Here is a 23,255-nt window from a genome sequence, read left to right on the forward strand (position 1 = left end):
AGAAGGTGGCTCACCACCACTTTCTGAAGGGCAATTAGGGATGGGCAATAAATGCTGGCCTTGCCAGCGATGCCCACATCCCATAAACAAATAATAAAAAAATACTAGATGTATTACGTACACTTGACTTTCAGATGCCTTTGACCAGTCGAGAACCTATTCCACTTTCACTTAGATGCAATTGCTGGCTGACATGTCTGATCTAATGATGAGGTTGCAGCTGACACACAGTGCAAATTTATTCGAGCATCATTATGCATTCCATTCAAAGTCGAATGCAAGAAGTAGAAAACAAAAAAAAAGTTGCAACTCTTGCAAATTTCAAATAATTGTATCAAATATTAAAATATTATGTGAAACTCCATAATTCAGAGGCAGAATATTGATCATCTCACATCAAAATTGACTCGTGCAGTTACTGAACAGCTCTGAATAAGCTGTAAAAAAAACATGTTAGTGATACTTATACTGCTGCGTTATAATAAAATGTTAATAAATTATCTCGGGTCGCTTCGCATGTGAATTAAGACATCTTAGGAAAGGCTGTGGCCATGTACAAAAATAGACTGCAATGTCATTATGAAAATGCACTGGCTTTCCCCCCCCGCCCCCCCCCCGATGTAACCAATAAATTATTCCTTCTCTTTTTTATTTTCCTTAAAACTTGCACAGATGAGATCAGATGGCAGCTGCACAATGCAATAAAGAAAATAATAAAAATGACTATATTTATCTCTTCTTGTTATCCAATGTTGGAATCAGGGATGTACAGGGAAATTGCTTTTATGAAGGAGGAGGCTAACTTCTACTTCAAACCAACCACGCCAAATGTCTCCAGCCTTGCTCAAACCTTTCGTGGGGAAGGGAAGCGAGGAAAGAAATGAAGAAATTAAAATTAAATGAACTGGTTTGATTAAAAAACAAAAACAGTTGAACTTGGAATAAAAAGTGGAGCAATTTTACCTCCATATGATTCTCGAGATGGTTCCATAAAAATTACAATTTTTATACGTTGGTATTCCCAACCTTCTCCTTCTCCCCGCCGCCACCCTCCTCCGCACCAAAGGCTATGACTCATGTTGAGAAACAGGTTTACAGGCGCCAGCAGACATCTATTACCTCACCCAACCGGCCATTTATATCCAGGTCAGCCCAGGTCATGAGTGTCAGCAGACCATTTGACCCCGGAGACCACCGCAGCCAAACTGGTCCTCACTTGGAATCCGCACAGGCGCACTTCCCGGCAGCACCTTCCAAACCCGCGGCCTCCCTCCCAAACCCGCGGCCTCTACCACCGAGAGGGACAAGGGCGTCAGGCGCATGGGAACACCACCACCTCCGAGTTTCCCCTCCAAGTCACACACCATCCTGACTTGGAAATATATCGGCTGTTCCTTCATCGTCGCTGGGTCAAAGTCCTGGAACGCCCTCCCAAACAGCGCTGTGGGAGTACCTTCACCGCACGGACTGCAGCGGTTCAAGAAGGCGGGTCACCACCACCTTCTCAAGGGCAATTAGGGATGGACAATAAATACTGGCCTTGCCAGCGACGCCCACATCCCTAGAATGAATAAAAACAAATAAAGCACCGGAATCACTGGATGATGATCAGGAGCAGTAATCCCGATGGCTAAGTTTTCCCATCTCAAGCCCCAGCCTGGAGGGATGATGAAGCCAGTAGTAAACACCCCAAAATGAGCTAACTTGGCACAGGTTGGAAATCAAACCTGGGGACTTCTGGTCTGTATGGTCCTGTGACAGAGAATAGTAGAATGATACAGCACAGGAGGAGGCCATTCGGCCCTTCGTGCCTGTGCCGGCTCTTTGAAAGAGCTGTCCAATTAGTCCCCACACCACCCCCCCCCGCCCTGCTCTTCCCAGTTGTAATTTTTTAACCCACTCGGCAATTGCAGAAACCCATCTGCGTACTTCTAAATCATTTCATTTCTTGTTGATGGATTCCAATTAAGCTTACGATGTGCCATTGTCATGCAAACACAACATATCTTGAGTGAGGGAAGCAAAATAAATGTTTCTTGAAGAAATAACGTCAAGAAAGGCAGGGTTTGCTTTTTTGACAAATAATATATTTACTTATTTACAACGTACAAAATGTAAGTCCAAAAATAAAAGAGCCCTCTCACGTCTGTTGTTACATACAAGAAAAGTCGATTAGATTTACAAGTTTGGCATTGGTACGGCAGCGGCGACTTAACTGGTCAAACGGACAGGTCCAGTGGCGAACAAATGATTACAATGGAGGACATCGTGATGACGGTTAGCAAAATGGAAAGTTTCTCAGATGGAAGGATGTGTAGGTGTGGGTTTGAGCTACTGTTCGAGCTGATGAGGGAGCCTGAACTAGAGTTGCTAAAGGGTGTACCTTCACATCCACGCTCAATTTGCCCACTCCGATGTAAAGCATCGTGAATCAGGTCCGGCAGCCTTCCATTGAGGTCCACAGATGCCAAGCAACCCTGAAATCCATCTCTGGAGGCCACAAGTTTGGGCAGATTGCTGTACATGCCTTGGGCCAGCCCAGCAATGTAGAGGACACCTGGTGAGACAAAGACAATAAAAAAAAGAACAGTGTGTAAAGCTGAAAACTCTGCTGCAATGCAGTAATCCCTGTGTTCCAAAGCACATAACTCAATAAAGTAAATATGGCCCGTATTTTCCGATGCCTACAGGTGTGTCCGGGCTGTGTACCCACCCGTAGGGACATCGGAAATGCCGGTTTCAGGCATGCAAAGTGCCAAGAATGCATTAGACAGATCGGACGCCTGCCCTGGAGAAGGGCCTCTGCGGGGGGAGAGTTCTGCTTTCTGCAGAACCTCTGCCCGCTGAAAACCCTTAGAAATCTTACGCCTGGTAAAAGCAAGCGTAAAAAAGCGTAATAAAGTTTCAAAAAAGAAAATTTCACTCATTTATAATTTTTAAATACTTTTAAAAAAGTTAAGTTTATTTTTAGCCCCGTAAAAAACTTTAATTATTTTTTCAAAAAATTAATTCATTTTTTAAAATGTGATTAAAAAAATAATTATTTAATGTTTTAGTGTCTTTTTAGGGTGATCTCCATTCATACATTTGACGGGTCTAGCTGTCAAAAATATGAAGGGAGATTCCCTTCTCCTATTGGCTGGCCTGGCCCACGTGATCCCAGGGGCGCTTGCGAACTGCATGTGCCCCCTGGGATACGTGGGCCCTGCACATTTCAACTGTGGAGTGGCCCAGCATCGGAAGTGTCCGCACCTCGGGAGCCCTCAGGTAAGTTCGTAGATTTTTTTCTAATTTAGAAATGACGGGCCAATGTGTATCATTTTATTTTGCCTGGAGTACCTGCTGGGCATCCCACTTATTAGCATGCCTTGTTTTTCCAGTTTCTTTTTGGCCAATTTTCTATCAGTTCCCCGTCTGAAGGCACCAGCTCATGCTGAGATACCACTCAACTCGTGTCTGCGCTGCCCCAATGCCACGCCCATGTTCCCACTCTTCGTGCGTGGGCCTAGAACGAGAGCGCTGGTAGGCAATTCCACCATAGAAGGCAGGCGAAGAACACACGCTTGCACTTTCCAGCAGGAGTCACTGGATAATAAATCACAAGTGTGTTGGATTATTTTACCTCCCTCGCCCCAGGGCACTGAGACCCATGGTGACATTACCTTTTGCTGAGGTGAGCTAACTCAGCACAGACCAGGAATTGAGCCAAAGTGAGTACTGACACCACCGTGCCAGTCAATGAGTTGGAGGCGGGGCGGGACTTACGGCAGGACTCGCAGCAAACAGTCTATTTTACGGCAAACCATCTATTTACTTAACAAACAGAGTCTATTTAAAAAGTGCACCACAGCAAACAGTCTACAGAGTCTAGTTAAGAAGAGTCTCTATGAACTACAGCAAACAGAACTCATGACCAAAACTGCAGCAACCTCTCCCGATAAAAGCAGGATTACTTCTCCAGCAAAATGCAGTGAGTGGAGGATAGTTACAGAATACCATTTTTGTGCGTAAAATCAATCCCAGTCACTTACAGCAGTGCGGTCTCCAGGCGTGATTGATGGGGGAATTACCCAATCATTGCCAGTCTGGCCGGGAACAGAGGTGTTACTATATGCAGCCTACTTTTACACACCACAATAAATTTACCAGGCTATCAGGGGAACCCAGCATACCATTCATTGGAATCTGTGGAGTTGATTCATTCCTACTGGTCCAGTCTGTCAGCAACTGAACAGGGAAACAACTGCATTTGTTTAACCACTATCTTGTTTGTTTAACTAACTTGCTTGCTTAATTGGCTGGGCTTCCCCACAAACCTGAAATACTTTGATTTGATTATCTGTGTCAGATTTTTAACTGTGCTTTTGTGTTTCTAATTTCTGGGAGGATATCGCCTTCGTATCTCTAGTGAAGCACAGGCAGATAACTACAGCATGACACAGTGAAGATACCTCTGCTCTATGATTTTCTGTCTTGGTGGATTAGTATTTTTTTTTGATCAGTGCCTGGCATTCGCAAACTTGAGTCTCTGAAAGAATTGGTGAGAAATCCACACAGGTAGGCTTTCCATTGCCCAAGTTAGCGGGCACACTCTCTCTCTCTTCCTACAGGAACATCCCACTTACCCCAAACCGGAGATCGCGTGGGGAGGGATCGCGTTGTGGGTGGGTGGGGGGTGGGGGGGGGAGATCGTGGAGGGAGGCACCGCTGGGGTTAGAGTGTGATTGAGGGGGGGGTGCGGAATGATCGTGGGGGGTAGGGTCACAGGATGGGGGGAGATCAGATTGCGGGGGGGAGTTCGGATCGCGGGGGAGCAGTAGAAACATAGAAACATAGAAGATAGGAGCAGGAATAGGCCATTCGGCCTCTCAAGTCTGCTCTGCCATTTAATGAGATCATGGCTGATCATCCAAATTCAGTACCCTGTCCCTGCTTTCTCCCCATATCACTTGATCCCCTTAGCCTTAAGAAATATATCTAACTCCTTCTTGAATATATTTAATGAATTGGCTTCAACTGCCTTCTGTGGTAGAGAATTCCACAGGTTCACCACTCTCTGGGTGAAGAAATTCCTCCTCATCTCTGTCCTAAATGGCTTACCCCTTATCTTTAGACTGTGACCCCTGGTTCTGGACACCCCCGCCATCGGGAACATCCTTCCTGCTTCTAGTCTGTCTAGTCCTGTTAGAATTGTATAAGTTTCAATGAGATCCCCTCTCATTCTTCTAAACTCTAGCGAATACACGCCTAATCGACCCAATCTCTCCTCATACGTCATTCCTGCCATCCCGGGTATCAGCCTGGTGAATCTTCGCTGCACTCCCTCCATGGCAAGAACATCCTTCCTCAGATAAGGCGACCAAAACTGCACACAATACTCAAGGTGTGGTCTCACCAAGGCCCTGTACAACTGTAGAAAGACATCCTTGTTCCTGTACTCAAAGCCTCTTGCTACGAAGGACAACATACCATTTGCCTTCTTAACCGTCTGCTGCACTTGCATGCTTACCATTAGATCACGGGATCGGGGAAACCCCGTGTTGGAGGCATTAATTCAAAACCGCAGACAAAATCTGAAGCACGCAGCCTCATTTCAATATTACAATCACTGACCCGCCTGTCCCGAGCGGGTTACTCATCCGACCCCAAACCCGCCCCGGTTAATTCGGAAGTAGGCGCCTTCACGGCGAGTTGTGGCCGGGTTCAGCAATTTAACGCCCCCTCCCCACCGAGCCTCTTTTCCCCCAGTCCTGACGGGGGTGGGGTTAAAATCCCCCCCCCCCCCGTCTCAACAAACACAGCTTTTGCAGAAACGTCGTATTTAGGTATTATTTCTGAAAATTTGCTATTCACAAATAGAAACGATGCTTAATATCATTTCATACATTCAATTTGAATGCTTTTCATTGCAAATGAATACGCTCAGAATGAATGCCAAGGCTTTCAGATTAGCACAGCAGGGAAACTGAATTACAGGAGAGCCCAGGATGGTTAATTGCCTGATAGATGCATAAATATCTCACTGCAGGATCACTAAGGCCCATCCTGACGAGGTCATTAATGAACAGACAGAATTATTTTTTAAATCCCCTTTTAAAACTCAAGCTTGCCATCACTATTCACGAGTTCTGCTTTTACCGTGTCTGTATCTCTTCTAAAGAGACATTCCTGGGATGAGAGAGCTGTCCTATGAGGATAGATTGTGTAGAATGGGCCTATACTCTCGGGAGTTTAGAAGAATGAGAGGTGATCTCATTGAAACATGCAAGTTTCTGAGAGGGGAGTGACAGGGTAGATGCTGAGAGGTTGTTTCCCCTGGCTGGAGAGTCTAGAACTAGGGGGCATAGTCTCAGGATAAGGGGTCGGTCATTTAAGACTGGGGTGAGGAGGAATTTATTTACTCCGAGGTTTGTGAATCTTTGGAATTCTCTGCCCCAAAGTGCTACCGATGCTGAATCGTTGAGTATATTCAAGGCTGTGATCAATAGATTTTTGGACTCAAGAGGAATCAAGGGATATGGGGATCGGGCAGGAAAATGGAGTTGAGGTCGCAGATCAGCCATGATCTTATTGAATGGCGGAGCAGGCTCGAGGGGCCGACTCCTGCTCCTAATTCTTATGTTCTTATGTTCTAAACCTCGGTTGGGTCCTGCATTATGAGCCCAGGCACTTCACCATGGTTTCTCAATATTACAAAATGGAAGATGACATTATCATTAACTATCTAGAAGGGACTCAATACACACTTAGACAAACGTACGAAACTGACGGGCTGAAAAAGACCAACTGATCCAAACCTGCCACATACCATTATGTCTGGACCACCATGACTAAACACTTCTACCCTCCCTCCCCCCATCTCCTACCCACCTCTGCAGCCATGTAATCTCCTGGGGGAGACGAAAAACCAGAGGAACTAGCAGGATAAGCATTGCTGGTCCTCCGACATGGTCTGATGAAGAATCTTAGGTCGCCAGCTGCCAAAGTCATGCCCTGTTTGTACATGTCAGTGTCACACCAGCAATGACGCAGATACTTCTATCAACTGGTTGTCCACCAGTGGCGTGCTCATGGAGAAAAATGAAAATGCTCCCTCTCTCTCTGCCTGTAACTGTCTCTCTGTTCAACTTCCACTGTCATTAGTTCTGTATCCCTCTCTCTAATTAAAGTGAGAAGCGGCATTCGGGAAATCAGCTGATGTGCCAGTCCCAAAATTAAGCCACTTTCTTCGCCCACTTAAAACTGATGCCACCAGTCTCCAGCTGGACCCTACTGCACTCCTGGCTTAGCAGCAAGGCCAGTGACAGGACCAGGAGAATCACAGGCCTGGCAGTGAAGCCAGGAGGGTGGCAAGTTTAGTGGGAATGGGTCCAAGGCATGAGCAGAGTGGGTGCAATGGGAATAGGCCCAAGGCAGGAGCAGAGTGGGTGCAATGGGAATAGGCCCAAGGCAGGAGCAGAGTGGGTTCAGTGGGAATGGGCCAAGGCAGGAGCAGAGTGGGTTCAGTGGGAATGGGCCCAAGGCAGGAGCAGAGTGGGTTCAGTGGGAATGGGCCAAGGCAGGAGCAGAGTGGGTTCAGTGGGAATGGGCCCAAGGCAGGAGCAGAGTGGGTGCAATGGGAATGGTCCAAGGCAGGAGCAGAGTGGGTGCAATGGGAATGGGCCAAGGCAGGAGCAGAGTGGGTTCAGTGGGAATGGGCCAAGGCAGGAGCAGAGTGGGTTCAGTGGGAATGGGCCCAAGGCAGGAGCAGAGTGGGTGCAATGGGAATGGGCCAAGGCAGGAGCAGAGTGGGTTCAGTGGGAATGGGCCAAGGCAGGAGCAGAGTGGGTTCAGTGGGAATGGGCCCAAGGCAGGAGCAGAGTGGGTTCAGTGGGAATGGGCCAAGGCAGGAGCAGAGTGGGTTCAGTGGGAATGGGCCCAAGGCAGGAGCAGAGTGGGTGCAATGGGAATGGGCCAAGGCAGGAGCAGAGTGGGTTCAGTGGGAATGGTCCAAGGCAGGAGCAGAGTGGGTTCAGTGGGAATGGGCCCAAGGCAGGAGCAGAGTGGGTTCAGTGGGAATGGTCCAAGGCAGGAGCAGAGTGGGTTCAGTGGGAATGGGCCAAGGCAGGAGCAGAGTGGGTTCAGTGGGAATGGGCCAAGGCAGGAGCAGAGTGGGTTCAGTGGGAATGGGCCCAAGGCAGGAGCAGAGTGGGTTCAGTGGGAATGGGCCCAAGGCAGGAGCAGAGTGGGTTCAGTGGGAATGGTCCAAGGCAGGAGCAGAGTGGGTTCAGTGGGAATGGGCCAAGGCAGGAGCAGAGTGGGTTCAGTGGGAATGGGCCAAGGCAGGAGCAGAGTGGGTGCAATGGGAATGGGCCAAGGCAGGAGCAGAGTGGGTTCAGTGGGAATGGTCCAAGGCAGGAGCAGAGTGGGTTCAGTGGGAATGGGCCCAAGGCAGGAGCAGAGTGGGTTCAGTGGGAATGGGTCCAAGGCAGGAGCAGAGTGGGTGCAATGGGAATGGGCCAAGGCAAGAGCAGAGTGGGTTCAGTGGGAATGGGCCAAGGCAGGAGCAGAGTGGGTTCAGTGGGAATGGGCCCAAGGCAGGAGCAGAGTGGGTTCAGTGGGAATGGGCCCAAGGCAGGAGCAGAGTGGGTTCAGTGGGAATGGGCCCAAGGCAGGAGCAGAGTGGGTAGAAGGTAGGCTGGTGCTGAGGGTGAGGGCAGCAAGTTTGGCTAAGGGTAGTTCCAATGGCAGAAGGCAGGCCAGGGAGCAGGGCAGAACCAAAGTATGGAGAGAATGGGTAGAAGGTCGCTCGGTGCTGAGGGCAAGGGCAGCAGGCCTGGCCAAGCCGTGGCGGAAACAATAATTAACAGGGGGTTGGCATGTTGCCAATGCAATCTTGTGGGCCAAATCCAGGAGATGAACCACATGGCTTAAAACGGTGCCCAAGAAAACCTGACGCTGACATGCAACTGAAGGCTTCCAGTTTCAGAAAGAACATCGAGCTCTGCACTGGAAGATGGCCAAACACAGCCAGCACATGTCTTAGAATTACACAGAATCTACAGCACAGAAACAGGCCATTCGGCCCAACTGATCTACGCCAGTGTTTATCCTCCTCCCACTCTAATTCCCATCCTGCCCCCATATCCCTCTAACCAAATGTTTTATTCATTTTGGAAATGATACTTAATCTTACCTCGGCCGCTAAACTACATTTATCATCTTCTGCTTCTTCTCTTCCATGCCTCACAGCAGGTGAGGCAACTCATTTCTTCTACCGCTTCACACTCCGGCAGATCATGGTCTGGGTTGTTTCTGGAATTGTCCCTTTTTACGTGGACAGGTCATTAGCCTGACCCCCTACCAGCTGTACTGGCAAGATCCGGCAGGTCGCCACTCCACTCCTGGAGTGCTCCGCTGGATGTCAGCACGGCATCCGGAGACCAGAGCTCTGGTGTCCTGCTGTCTGGAGCGGGCCTCGAACCCATAACCTTCCAGCTGAGGGGTGGGAATGCTACCACTATACCAACAACAATAACAACTTGCATTTATATAGCGCCGTAACACAGTAAACCATCCCAAGGTGCTTCACAAGAGCGTTGTCAAAAAAATTTGACACCGAGCCACATAAGAACCTAAGAGTTAGGAGCAGGAGTAGGCTATATAGCCCTTTGATCCCATGGCTGATCTTTGACCTCAACTCCAAAAATCTATCGCTCTCAGCCTTGAATATACTCAACGACTGAGCATCCCCAGCCCTCTGGAGTAGAGAATTCCAAAGATTCACCACCCTCTGAGTGAAGAAATTCCTCCTCATCTCAGTCTTAAATGGCCGACCCCTTATCCTGAGACTCTGCCCCCCAGCTCTAAGCTCTCCAGCCAGGGGAAACAGCCTCTCAGCATCTACCCTATCAATCCCCCTCGGAATCTTATATGTTTCAATGAGATCACCCCTCATTCTTCTAAACTCCAGAGTATAGGCCCAATCTACTCAATCTCTCCTCATAGGACAACCTTTTCATCCCAGGGATCAATCTAGTGAACCTTCGTTGCACCACCTCTAAGACATGCATCTCCTTCCTCGGATAAGGAGACCAAAACTGTGCACAGTACTCCAGATGTGGTCTCACCAAAGTCCTGTACAATTGTAGCAAGACTTCCTTACTCATGTACCCCAACCCCCTTGCAATAAAGGCCAACATGCCATTTGCCTTTCTAATTGCTTGCTGTACCTGCATGCTAACTTTCTGTGTTTCCTGTACAGGGACACCTAAATCTCTCTGAACACCAACATTTAATAGTTTCTCATCATTTAAAAAAATTCTGTTTTTCTATTCTTTGTACAAAGTGAATAACTTCAGATTTCCTCACATTATACTCAATCTACCACCTTATTGCCCACTCACTTAACCTGTCTATATCCATTTGCAGGCTCTTTGTGTCCTCCTCACAGCTTACTTTCACACCTAGCTTTGTATCGTCAACAAACCTTGGATACATTGCACTCGGTCCCTTCATCTAAGTCATTAATACAGATTGTAAATAGCTGAGCCCTAAGCACTGATCCTTGCAGCACCCCACTAGTTACAGCCTGCCAACCGGAAAATGACCCGTTTATCCCTACTCTCTATTTTCTGTCGGTTAACCAATACTTTCTCCATGAGGAGATATTAGGACAGATAACCAAAAGCTTGGTCAAAGAGGTAGGTTTTAAGGAGCGTCTTAAAGGAGGAGAGAGAGGGTAGAGTGGCGGAGAGGTTTAGGCAGGGAATTCCAGAGCTGAGGGCCTAGGCAGCTGAAGGCATGGCCACCAATGGTGGAGCGATTAAAATCGGGGATGCGCTACTGTGCCAAGGCAATGGTTTCTCCTTTTTCCCCTTGCTTTCTCACTTCCACAGTTCCCCAAGGATCCATCCATGGCCCACTGCTCTTCCGCATCTACTTGCTTCCCCTCGACAACAGCACCCGTAGGCTTCCATCCAGGGTAAATTCCACTCCATTGCAACTAATTCCAACCCCTCTGCGGCCACTCGTTCAAGTTGAAGCTGACTGTCCCTTACGACAGTTTTTTTACAGCGAGGGCCAGATATAAGGGCCAGTTGTTGCTGTTGTCTATCTCTTTTGTTTCGCTGCAGTCAGCAATCACAATTTTACACCCACGTCAAGTAAACCACACGATCTCACCCTTCCCCTTCCCCGGTTCTCTCTTACCCTCAAGGTGCTGATTCATGCTTGTGCACTGTTCCACTGGCGCCATCAGCCTCCACACCTATTTTACCAAAATGCCCGTCCTGCATGCACTAACCCAAAGTCAGCAGGCACAATTTCAGAAATGAGGACATCTAGTTCCGTGCTGAACCTGTGGACAATCCAAGAGGGGCCCACTGGACAGTGAAATCTGACTGATTCCACCTACTTTGACCAGGACCGAAGATCCCTTTAATTTTTTTTCCCCCGGTGTGTGGCCCCTTTAACGGGCTGCGCGGCCCATTCAAATTCAAATTCTCACTTGTACCCACGGATATTTAACCCCTTAAGTGATTTGTCGGCGAATAGCGCAAATGGCCATTTCCAAGGGCTCATTATATTTTTGCAGAGGGGACATGTGGCGAGGCGATTATCGCAGAGAGAGGCCCTGACCTACATTGGAAATGTAAAACATCGGAGAATATCTAATTGGTTCAGTGCATATTACATTACGCAGAATTAATTTACAGCACAGAAACAGGCCATTCGGCCCAACAGGTCTATGCCAGTGTTTATGCTCCATACAAACCTCCTCCCACCTATTGTAAAGTCGGTAAGCGGCCTGCGTGGGCGCTCTAGACAGCTGCATGGCCAGGAGGCCACGCTGCTTAAAGGGAACATTGACCAGGACCACTATGGTCGAATGCAATGCGCCAGTAGAGGTCAGCTACCGCACCACAGCCTGAGGATCCAACCTGGGACTTGCTAACCCGGTGAGCACAGTTCCTCCCTAGACAGTGAATTTACCAAGTCCCCCAATCTGGGACACCTCCCAAACCAGCGACCTCTACCACCTAGAAGGACAAGGGCAGCAGGCGGATGGGAACACCACCACCCAAGAGATCACATTTCCTGATGCCCACAGTTCTTGGGGGATTCCGGATTTTTTTCCCCCATTATTGTGAATAGTGATGGTCGAAAAATTGACTGCAGCAATTGTGGAAACTGGAATCTCTGTGAGGAAAGAAAGAAAGACTTGCATTTATATAGCGCCTTTCTCAACCTCGGGACTCCCCAAAGCACCTTACAGCCAATAAAGTACTTTTTTGAAGCGTAGTCACTTGTTGTAATGTAGGAAACGAAGCAGCCAATTTGCGCACAGCAAGCTTCCACAAATAGCAATGTGTGATAACGACCAGATCATCTGTTTTTTAGTGACGTTGATTGAGGGATAAATATTGGCCCAGGACACCGGGGAGAACTCCCCTGCTCTTCTTCGAAATAGTGCCATGGGATCTTTTACGTCCACCTGAGAGAGCAGACGGGGCCTTGGTTTAACATTTCATCCGAAAGACGGCACCCCCGACAGTGCAGCGCTCCCTCAGTACTGCACTGGGAGTGTCAGCCGGCAAGATTTATGTGCTCAAGTCTCTGGAGTGGGACGTGAACCCACAACCTTCTGACTCAGAGGCTCATCAACAGCCTTGGGTTCGTCAGTAAGGTCCAATCCTCTCCAAATCACAATGGCAGTGTCATTTAATTTAACTTGCAGGCGAACTGATTGAATTGGGATCAGAGGGCAAACTGAAAGAAGCTTACCTTTAAGGTCGAGGTTTTTGGCACCATTGATAATCTGAGTCACAGATCTAGCATCCACCTTCAACGTGTGAGTGTTGCTGTTGTCCCTGGTGATCACCACATTGTGCCATTGGTTGTCACTCAAGGCCTTTTCAGAGTTCCCCTTGATAACATTGGGCCCGTTTCCCAGATCAAACACATAGTGGATGTATCTGCAGAAGGACAAGGATCCATTGAGTAAAAAAAACACAAACTCCTGGAGACAGGACTGGAGAACGAAGAACATTAACAAGCAAAAATTAAAAATAGGAATTCGTGCACATTATTAACTGCGATTAAAAATTAGAATTGCAATAAAATATTACGCTGCTTTTTTAAAAAACATACACTTCCTATAAGAACAGAAAATGCTGGAGACACTCAGCAGGTCAGGCAGCATCTGTGGAGAGAGAAACAGAATTAACGTTTCAGTTCCATCATCGACCTGAAACGTTAACTCTGTTTCTCTCTCCACAGATGCTGCCTGACCTGCTGAGTATTTCCAGCATTTTCTGTTTTTATTTCAGCGTTCCAGCATCTGCAGTATTTTGTTTCTCTATACACTTTGTAAAATTAAAATTAAAAAAAGAATGAGAAGCTGTTTGAGGGTTTGTCACGGACTCATTGGTCAATTTTAATTCAACTTTGGCAATGAAAATGTTAACCAGTTTTTCGATTATTATTTAATGTTTTTTTCTTCTTAAAAAAACGTACTCTTGACTTTCCTTCCCTCCCAAAAATGTTGACGCCCTTTATTGGGGTACAGGTTTCATCGGCAGCTTTCAGCCTTTGATGCCTTGCACAGGTAGCCCTTGTTCATGTGTGAGCTTTGACAGTGCGGATTGGTTAAAAAAAAAAGGATTTGTACGTTGCTATTTATAGCCTCGAGATGTCCCAAAGCACCTTTACAGCCATTGACTTAAAGTGTAGCCACTGTTGTTATCTAGGCACATGTGGCTTGAAAGGAGACGAAAACTCGGAATCTGCCTTCTTGAAAGGTGGTGAATGGGACGAGACTTTATGAGGATATACAAGATACGAACTGGAACAGCACAAGTTAACAGCAGCGGTATTCCAAGTTAAACCTCACGTTTAGGGTGAGGAGACACTGGTACAAACAATTACAAAGTAACAGGTCAGAACTGATGTTCGGGATCACGTCACACAAAGAGTGATTAATACTGCGACAGACCAGTGGAGGCAGAAACCCTAGAATCATTCAAGAAGCAGTTAGAAGCTGCGATGCGCGACCGAAGGAAGTGAGCGAAATGGGTGCAATGGCCTCCCTCATCTCCACCTATCCTTGTGATTTTTGTAATTAAACCAAATCGATCGTTCAAGCTCGCTCTTTAGCATGAGAAGCCAGATTTCCAATATCAACCTTCAGTCGAGGCTAATTCACGTGATGATAATTATTATTTTTTTTTACAAGGCAATTAGCCCGTGTTTCTCTGATGTAATTAGTTAAAATAAGCTCTTTTTAAAATGTGTTTTAAAATGGGCTGGATTGCTGATAATTATTTCTTTTTTTTAAAAAAAGCAATTAGCCTGTGTAACTAATGTAATTAGTTAAAACATAAAATTTGCTTTAAAGGTTGTTGCGACAACGGAAATACAAAGTTTAAGGAGTCTTTTCTGCGTTGTGAATTGAACTACTTTTGACCCTCGGCTGACTGACTGGGTTCTTGCCTTGAAACTATCTGCTGGTATATATATATATATATGTATATGCCATCAGATAGGTTCTGTATATATACATAAAGGTGTTTTATGTTGCAGCTTCCGGCTGCCGCTCTCCCTTGTTTACATTTTCACCGGTCCTATTCTCCATGAGACACTGACCAGCCGTAGAGTTGGCGAATCCAGTGACAGCTCACGAGACCCACAAAGGGTCTTCACTGCCAACAGGATGAGCTAAGTCTGACCCTTTTTATTCCCCCGGCAAAATTAACGGTGGGGGGGGGGGGGGGGTCCGCTTGAGGACATCATCCTGCGATGGCCCGAGGAGACCGTGGGGCACAGGTCGGTGGTGGCTCCGTTTTCGGGCGCATAACCAGAGGCCCAACTCGGAACGTCTCCACGTCTCGCCTGAAACTGGGCCTCGGCCCTCATTTCAGCAACTAGGGTGAGCTACCCGTGCCCGTCGCCCTCCAAAGGCGGCTCGCCCATTGCCAGCATTCCAGATTCAGGCCGCCGCCTCAGGAGCAGGGTTGCCAACCCTCCGGGATTGCCCTGGAGTCTCCAGGAATTGAAGATTAATCGCCAGGACACTGCTGGGAGCAAAACCCAGGGAGAGAAGTCACAGGGGCATTCGAAAAATTATACTTTTTTTGTTCAATTTCTTTGAACACTTTCATTTATTAGTTATAGAAGATATTGAATAAAGGGGGAAAGGCTGTTTTACTGGGTGGGCCAGTTGGATGGGGGAGGTCATATGATGAAACCGCCAGGAATATGTTTTTTTAAATTCGTTTATGGGATGTGGGCGTTGCTGGCAAGGCCAGCATTTAATGCCCATTCCCTAATTGCCCTCGAGAAGGTGGTGGTGAGCCGTCTTCTTGAACCGCTGCAGTCCGTGTGGGGAAGGTACTCCCACAGTGCTGTCAGGGAGGGAGTTCCAGGATTTTGACCCAGCGACGATGAAGGATCGGCGATATACTTCTAAGTCAGGATGGTGTGTGACTTGGAGGGGAACTTGGAGGTGGTGGTGTTCCCATGCGCCTGCTGCCCTTGTCCTTCTAGGTGGTAGAGGTCTTGGGTTTGGGAGGTGCTGCCGAAGCAGCCTTGGCGAGTTGCTGCAGTGCATCTTGTAGATGGTACACACTGCAGCCACAGTGCGCCGGTGGTGGAGGGAGTGAATGTTTAAGGTGGTGGATGGGGTGCCAATCAAGCGGGCTGCTTTGTCCTGGATGGTGTCGAGCTTCCTGAGTGTCCTTGGTAACCCTACTCAGGGGCGGGGCGGGGCGGGGGGCGTGCAATTATTGGCAGTCCTGCTCCTCCTGGCTCCACAGGAATATATATATAGGTAAATATTTTGTAAAAAAAAAACGTTGGTGGTGGTCACATCTTAGGCTGCAGCGACTGTTGAAGTGTCCAGAGTAGACCTGGAGCTCCCCACTCCTGACGTGGTAAGTTTCTGATCTCAGCAATGCTGTCATTGGGATGAACCGTGGCTCAGTGGGCAGCACTCTCACCTCTGAGTCAGAAGGTCGTGAGTTCAAGTCCCACTCCAGAGACTTGAGCACAAAATCTAGGCTGACACTCCAGTGCAGTGCTGAGGGAGCTCTGCGCTGTTGTAGGTGCTGTCTTTCAGATGAAACGTTAAAACGAGGCCCCGTCTGCTCTCTCAGGTGAATGTGAAAGATCCTATGGCACTATTTCTTCTAAGGAGAGCAGCGGAGTTATCCCTCAATCATACATCACTAAAACAGATTAACTGGTCATTATCAGATTGCTGTTTGTGGGAGCTTGTTGTGTGTAAATTGGCTGCTGCGTTTCCTACATTATTTGACACTGAACCAGATATTAGGATAGGCTTAAAGGAGTAGAGAGGTTTAGGGAGGGGATTCACGAACTTAGGGTCTAGGCAGCTGAAGGCCTGGCCGCCAATGGTGGAGCGATTTAAATCAGGAAAGTGCAAGAGGCCAGAATTGGAGGAGCGCAGGGATCTAGAAGGGTCGTAGGGCTGGAGAAGGTTACAGAGATAGGGAGGGGCGAGGCCATGGAGGGATTTGAACAAAAGGATGAGAATTTTAAAATCGAGGCATTGCCAGACTGGGAGCCGATGTAGGTCAACGAGCACAGGGGGTGATGAGTGAACGGTGTGAGTTAGGACACAGGCAGCGGAGTTTTGAATGAGCTCAAGTTTATGGAAGGTGGGTGGTTGAGAGTATGGCCAGGAGAGCATTGGAATAGGCGCGTCTGGAGGTAACAAAGGCACAGATAAGGAGTTTCGGTTTGTAACTCAGATCAAGCTTGAACAAGACATTACAGTTTCACAGCGTTTGGCTCAGCCTGAATAAGTAGGAGAGGGTGAAGGAGTCAGGGTGGGAAAGGTATGGAGGCCATAAGGAGGGACAACGAGTGGAGGATTATCACCCAGAGGGCAGGCCCAGGGAAAGTATTTGAAGCAGGCAGTAAGAATAAGATTGGTACAAAAGCAAAACACGATAGCAAAATACTGCGGATGCTGGAAATCCGAAATAACAACAGAAAACGCTGGAAAAACTCAGCAGGCCAGGGCAGCATCCGTGGAGAGAGAAACAGAGTCAACGTTTCAGGTCGATGGCTTTTTGTCAGAACTGGAAAAAAGCAGGAAATGGAAAGCAGGTTTAGGGACTGGGAAAAGGGGGAGGGGATGAAAGAACAAAAGGGAAGGTCAGTGATAGGATAGAATAAGATCGGATTGATTGGGTAGATGGTATTGAGCTATGATTGGGTAGATGGTATTGAGCTATGATTGGGTAGATGGTATTGAGCTATGATTGGGTAGATGGTATTGAGCTATGATTGGGTAGATGGTATTGCGCTATGATTGGGTAGATGGTATTGAGCCATGATTGGGTAGATGGTATTGAGCCATGATTGGGTAGATGGCATTGAGCTATGATTGGGTAGATGGTATTGAGCCATGATTGGGTAGATGGTATTGAGCCATGATTGGGTAGATGGTATTGAGCCATGATTGGGTAGATGGTATTGAGCCATGATTGGGTAGATGGTATTGAACTATGATTGGGTAGATGGTATTGAGCAATGAAGGAAGGGAATGGTTCGCTAAGGACTTCTATTTTCTTAGACAATTGGAGAAAAGTCTCCTGTCAACCAAGAAAAACCTTACCCTTTAACTAATTCCACTGCAATGAAGTCGTTGCCGTCTCCACTGTTGAACAGGATGAATCCGTCAGGAGAAGTGGTCTTGAACTGGAAGAAGAGGTGCATGGATGTGTACGCCTGCAGAGTGGCCAGGGTCAAATAGCTGTTCTTGGTTTTGAAAGTGACGGGATCTGCAATGATGGACCTCATGCCGAATCTGGCGTTTATCTCGCAGTATTCAATGTCCCCATTTTTGCACAGGTCAATGTACATCATTCCGTTGAACATCAAGCTCTGCAGGTGCCCAATGAAGCTGGACGGAGCGACGGAGATGAAGCGTCGTTCCGTCATTATCCCAGTCTCGATGTTGTGAAATTCCAGCCGCGTGTGGTCGCCAAGCATCTGACCTAAAATTAAAAATAAAGTACATGGTCATTGATGCCAGAGGCCAGATCATAATCCATTCCCCGCACCCACTTCCACTTTTTGCAGCCTGTGCAAGCACAACTGGGCCAGGTACAGCACAGGCTAAGTCCAGGGTAAATCTCCCGTTACTGTGCCCCAATAAGGTGCCTCAACCCTATCCTCAGAACATCTTGCATCAGTGTGAACCACTACTTTTCCCCAATTACCACCTTGAGATTTCTAGATTAGTACCAATTTGCGCTAACTTGCAGCCAGTTAGATGCTGTGGACTTGCTCTCAAGCCCACTACATTGTTCAGTTCCCATTTCCTCACTCATTCATGAAAACAACCCACAATGTAGTAAGTGTCCCGCAAACAGAAACAGCTGGATCGCACTTTTACCACAGGAAGAAGTCGCTGCTTCTGTTTCCAGTTTAACGGATCATAAAAAGTCACCTTAAGGCATCACTTGGTGTGGTACTGAGTCTAAGGGTGCATTTACAGCACAATTGTAGAGATGATCGCAATTATAGTGTAATACAGCCTGAGTACAGGTCAGGGCCTGACCTCACACCTGAACAAAGCAGAGCGATGCTCCTTGGAGGAGGGAGTCTGACTCAGCCTCACTTCAGAGGCGGTTTCGGCTTTCATGCACAACTCCTAAGTTTAGCATCGGTACAAAGTCATTTCAGTTTTTGCACTACCATGGTGGAGTGTGAACGCACAATAAGAGAGCAGGAAGCTTCTCGGTTCAATCACTGTGTGTGTACTGAGCAAGTTGAGCAGAGCCAGGGCTGAGTTGGGGACACTGCGATTGAGCTGATACCCTGGGCACGGAAAGGGTAAACAGGCCACATCTCCTAGTTTCTACTAGTTATCCTGTAACCCGAGAAGGTGCAGTTCTGTAATGTTGGATGAGGCCAGGTTTGTGCTTAGATGCAATGCTCCCCAAATGAACTGTTGACTGGACTCATACTGGCAGTACTGGAGAGCTGCACCATCAGGAAAGGAGGTGTAAGGAATGAAAGAAAGATAAAATGTGTTCTTAAACAAGGGAAACGGACAGATTCTGAATACTCGCTATAGCTTTGGCAACACTTCACGATGGGACTTAATTGATGAATACAGGCCAATATTTCTCAACTCATGATATTTTGAAACTAAACTTGAAAACGCTGGATAGCTTTCCTTACTTCTGCACTACGGTAGCATAGTGGTGATGTTACTGGACTAGTAATCCGGTAACAAGAGTTCACATCCCACCAGGGCAGCTGGGGAATTTAAATTTAGTTAATTAAATAAATCAGGAATAAAAAAAAGCTTGTATCAGTAATGGTGACCATAAAACTACTGGTCACAAAAACCCATCTGGTTCACTAATGCCCTTTAGGGAAGGAAATCTGCCGTCCTATATGTGATTCCAGACCCACAGCAATGTGGTTGACTCTTAACTGCCCTCTGAAATGGCCTAGCAAGCCACTCAAGGGCATTTAGGGATGGGCAATAAATGCCGCCTTGCCAGCGACGCTCATCCCATGAGCGAATTAAAAAAAACTATGAGCCATTATCCACACAGAGTTGACTCCAAATTATAATGGCAAGTACACATGCTAGTTGAAATTCCACTACATGTAAGGTAGTGCAGTCTAGGCATTTTCCCAACAGTCACCGCACTTCAAAATCTGTGAAGTGTTTGAGACATTTTTGAGGTGCGATACGCTGCTATCTAAATGGAAGTCTTTGATAAAGCTCAGTGTTTTAAATTCATGGGAATTTAAGATCAAGTTTCCTCTTTTCCATTCTTTTGGGACAACAAAACTTACTTTAAAAAAACTTTATAAAGAACCCAATGATAATTTGCATCTAACATGAACGGAGCCACTGCATCACATTACCTGGCCTGTGAGAACAGAAGAATGAGGGAGGTAAGGAATACCATCGTTTTGAGGTCCTGGTAAAGAATGAGTGGACGGAAGGAATGGCACAATGAGTCTATTCAACACAGTGAGGAGGAAAAGTATGTATGACAAAGATTTGGGACTGAGAAGGAACAAGAGAGGAACATTCAGCAATAAAATAGGAAGGCAAGAAAAGTTCCAATGGAGAGCAAGAAAGAATTTGGGAACCAGAGATGAGAGAAGGATCACCTATCTGATGACCATCTTTATAGTATCCTGTACAGGAATGTTGGACCGGTGTTAGAACAGCTTCCTCATGTTATTCAACTCTTGGAAGGGCTTAGACTTTACTGAGAGTTAAGAACGGTTGAAAAGAAGTGTATGGCATGAAAGAGGGAACCAAGTTTGTTGGAGGTGGTGTTAGCAATGCAGAGGGTGTGGGAATACAGTGAGAGTAGAAGGAGCTAGGTCAGCCAAGAATGTCAACAGAAGAAGGTCTAAAGATGGAGCCATCAAAGATAAGATGTGGTATGATTTAGACTTCAATGTAGTGGGCATGATTAAGAAGTTTGCAGAGGATACAAACATTGGCCGTGTGGTTGATAGTGAGGAAGAAAGCTGTAGACTGCAGGAAGATATCAATGGACTGGTCAGATGGGCAGATAAATAGCAAATGGAATTCCATCCGGAGAAGTGTGAGGTAATGCATTTGGGGAGGGCTAACAAGGCAAGGGAATCTATATATATAAATCGGTACTTCTGTCTGTCATTCTGTCTGCCTGTCTGTCTGTCATCGCGTGTGCGTCTGTCGGGTATGCGCTCGAAGGTTACAGGGCGTACCTACGCGCGCGTTACCTCCAAAGAAAGCTTACGCTTCCGAGACAGTTTTAAGCGTATTTACGTTTCGGCCGGGCTAAAATCGCGCCCGCGGTATCCCAAAAACCTTCAACATTCCGCTCATTAGCATCTCATTAGCCGCTCATTAGCGACAGAGTGACCTCGAGCTCGACCAATCATACGCCGGGTTGCTGGCGTGTGCCACCAGGCCAATCGGTGCGTGTGTGGCCGGGCCTTATCGTTCTGAACCGAGGTGAGTCGCCGCCATCTTGATTCCAAACTTTTCCTTTCTTTTTCCCGCTTTCTGCGTCTTAAAAAAAAACGTTGCTTTTAAAACACATATTGTTTAAAAAAAAAATGATTTAGAAAGTAATTAACTTATCTAATCTCATTAATTTTCCTACCTTTCCCCATTTTTCCAGGTAGGCCTAGAAGCCTCGGCGTCTCCTCCGCACCCACGCCCGAGCTAGGCACCTCCCGGCCCCACTAGAAGGCTGGAGGGCCGAGCCTCAGCCCAGCGCCGCTAGGGTGCGCGCGCAGCAGGAGCTGAGACGCGGCGTCTCTCTCTGGCTCGGCCGGGGGGCGGGGCTTGCTGAGCGTCAAGCGTTACCCTGGCAACCGGGCCCGCCGGCCGTCTCGCACAGCCGCAATCGGCGGTCTTCACCTCGGGGGGGGGGGGGGGCCGCGCGCGCAGCAGGAGCAGCTGAGACGCGGCATCTCTCTCTCTCTGGCTCGGCCGGGGGGCGGGGCTTGGTCAGCGTCACGGTTACCCTGGCAACCGGGCCCTCCGGCCGTCTCGCACAGCCGCAATGTTGAAGCCAGCTCGGGAGGCCGGTGCTCGGAAGATCGCGCCTCCGGAGTTCGGTGCTTGGTTGGTGGGGGGGGGCGAGCCTCGGGGGTGGGGGTGGGCGAGCCTCGGGGGTGGGGGTGGGGGTGCGAGTCTCGGGGGGGCCAACCTCTGGAGTTCGGGGGGTGGGGATCAGGGGGCTCGGGAGTTTGGGGGAACGGGGATCAGGGGGCTCGTGGACTCTCCCCCTTCCCCTCCCCTCCCCTCCTCCCTCCCTCCCCCCCGCCCCTTCTTCCCCCCTCCCTCCCCCCCCCGCCCTCCCCCCCTCCCCTCCACCCTCCCTTCCCCGCCCTCCCCCTCCCCCCTCTCCCCCTCCCTCTCCCCTCCACCCCCCTCCCCCTCCTCCCCTCCCCCCCCTCCCCCCTCCTCCCCTCCCCCCCCTCCCCCTCCCCTCCTCCCCCTCCCCCCCTCCCCTCCTCCCCTCCCCCCCCCCCCAGTCACTCTCTCTCTTCCCCCCAGTCGCTCTCTCTCTTCCCCCCAGTCGCTCTCTCTCTTCCCCCCAGTCGCTCTCTCTCTTCCCCCCAGTCGCTCTCTCTCTCTCTTCCAACAACAACATGCCCTCGAAAAAGCCTCGGCACCGCCGGGCACTTCAGCTAGTACACAATAAATGGTAGGATACTGAGACGTGTAGAGGAACAGAGGGACCTTGGTGTGCATGTCCACAGATCCTTGATGGTAGCAGGACAGGTAGATAAGGTGGTTAAGAAGGCATTTTCCTTTATTAGCCGAGGTATAGAATACAAGAGCAGGGAGGTTATGCTTGAACTGTATAAAACACTAGTTAGGCCACAGCTACAATACTGCGTGCAGTTCTGGTCACCACATTACAGGAAGGATGTGATTGCACTAGAGAGGCTACAGAGGAGATTTACGAGGATGTTGCCTGGGCTGGGGAATTTTAGCTATGTGGAAAGATTGGAGAGGCTGGGGTTGTTTTCTTTGGAACAGAGGAGGCTGAGAAGAGACTTAATTGAGGTGTATAAAATTATGAGGGGCCTAGATAGAGTGGATAGGAAGGACCTATTCCCCTTAGCAGAGAGCTCAGTAACCACAGGCATAGATTTAAAGTAATTGGGAGAAGGATTAGAGGGGAGTTGAGGAGAACTTTTTTCACCCAGAGGGTGGTGAGGATCTGGAACTCACTGCCTGAAAGGGTGGTAGAGGCAGAAACCCTCATCACATTTAAAAAGTACTTGGATATGCACTTGAAGTGCTGTAACCTACAAGGATACGGACCAAGTGCTGGAAAGTGGGATTAGGCTGGAGAGCTCTTTTTCGACCGGCACAGACATGATGGGCCGAATGGCCTCCTTCTGTGCCATAAATTTCTATGATTCTATGATCCTAGAAGATGTGTCTGCTGTGGAGTAGACATGCAGGAAACATGCAGGACGATTCAAAGGAAGTTTTTATTTTTCCATTCAAATGCAGGACTCAAGACGGACTGTGCTGCAAGAGGAACGAACACTTTTTTTTCTCTCTCTCTCTCCTTCTCTCTCCACCCCCAACCCCCTCCCACCCACCCCTTGGTTACAGTATCTTGCACTCAGCTTGATGGTTCACTCTACATGTTTGTGTGTGTGTGTTTAAATTAAATTTAAAGCCTAAAATGCTGCTGAATATGAATTGGTTTGTCCTGATGCTCAATGCTTGCGTTTTAATGATCTTT

At 48.1% G+C, this 23,255-nt stretch overlaps 1 protein-coding gene across 1 annotated transcript in view; it reads right to left on the bottom strand.

Annotated features, from left to right (window-relative positions):
• nrxn3a (neurexin 3a) overlaps positions 1-23,255 on the bottom strand; it is a 2,455,668-nt gene that overhangs the window by 1,430,823 nt on the left and 1,001,590 nt on the right. The window contains exons 12-14 of the mRNA XM_086002654.1: positions 17,624-18,005; positions 12,766-12,956; positions 2,384-2,557 (exon numbers count right to left, since the gene is read on the bottom strand). Coding sequence (XP_085858780.1) covers positions 2,384-2,557; positions 12,766-12,956; positions 17,624-18,005 — 747 coding nt within the window. The remainder of the gene's footprint in view (positions 1-2,383; positions 2,558-12,765; positions 12,957-17,623; positions 18,006-23,255) is intronic.

The sequence above is a fragment of the Somniosus microcephalus genome, chromosome 12, assembly GCF_052327205.1.
Source record: "Somniosus microcephalus isolate GS21.2 chromosome 12, FLI_Smic_1.0, whole genome shotgun sequence".
In the NCBI taxonomy this organism is placed as follows: Eukaryota; Metazoa; Chordata; class Chondrichthyes; order Squaliformes; family Somniosidae; genus Somniosus; species Somniosus microcephalus.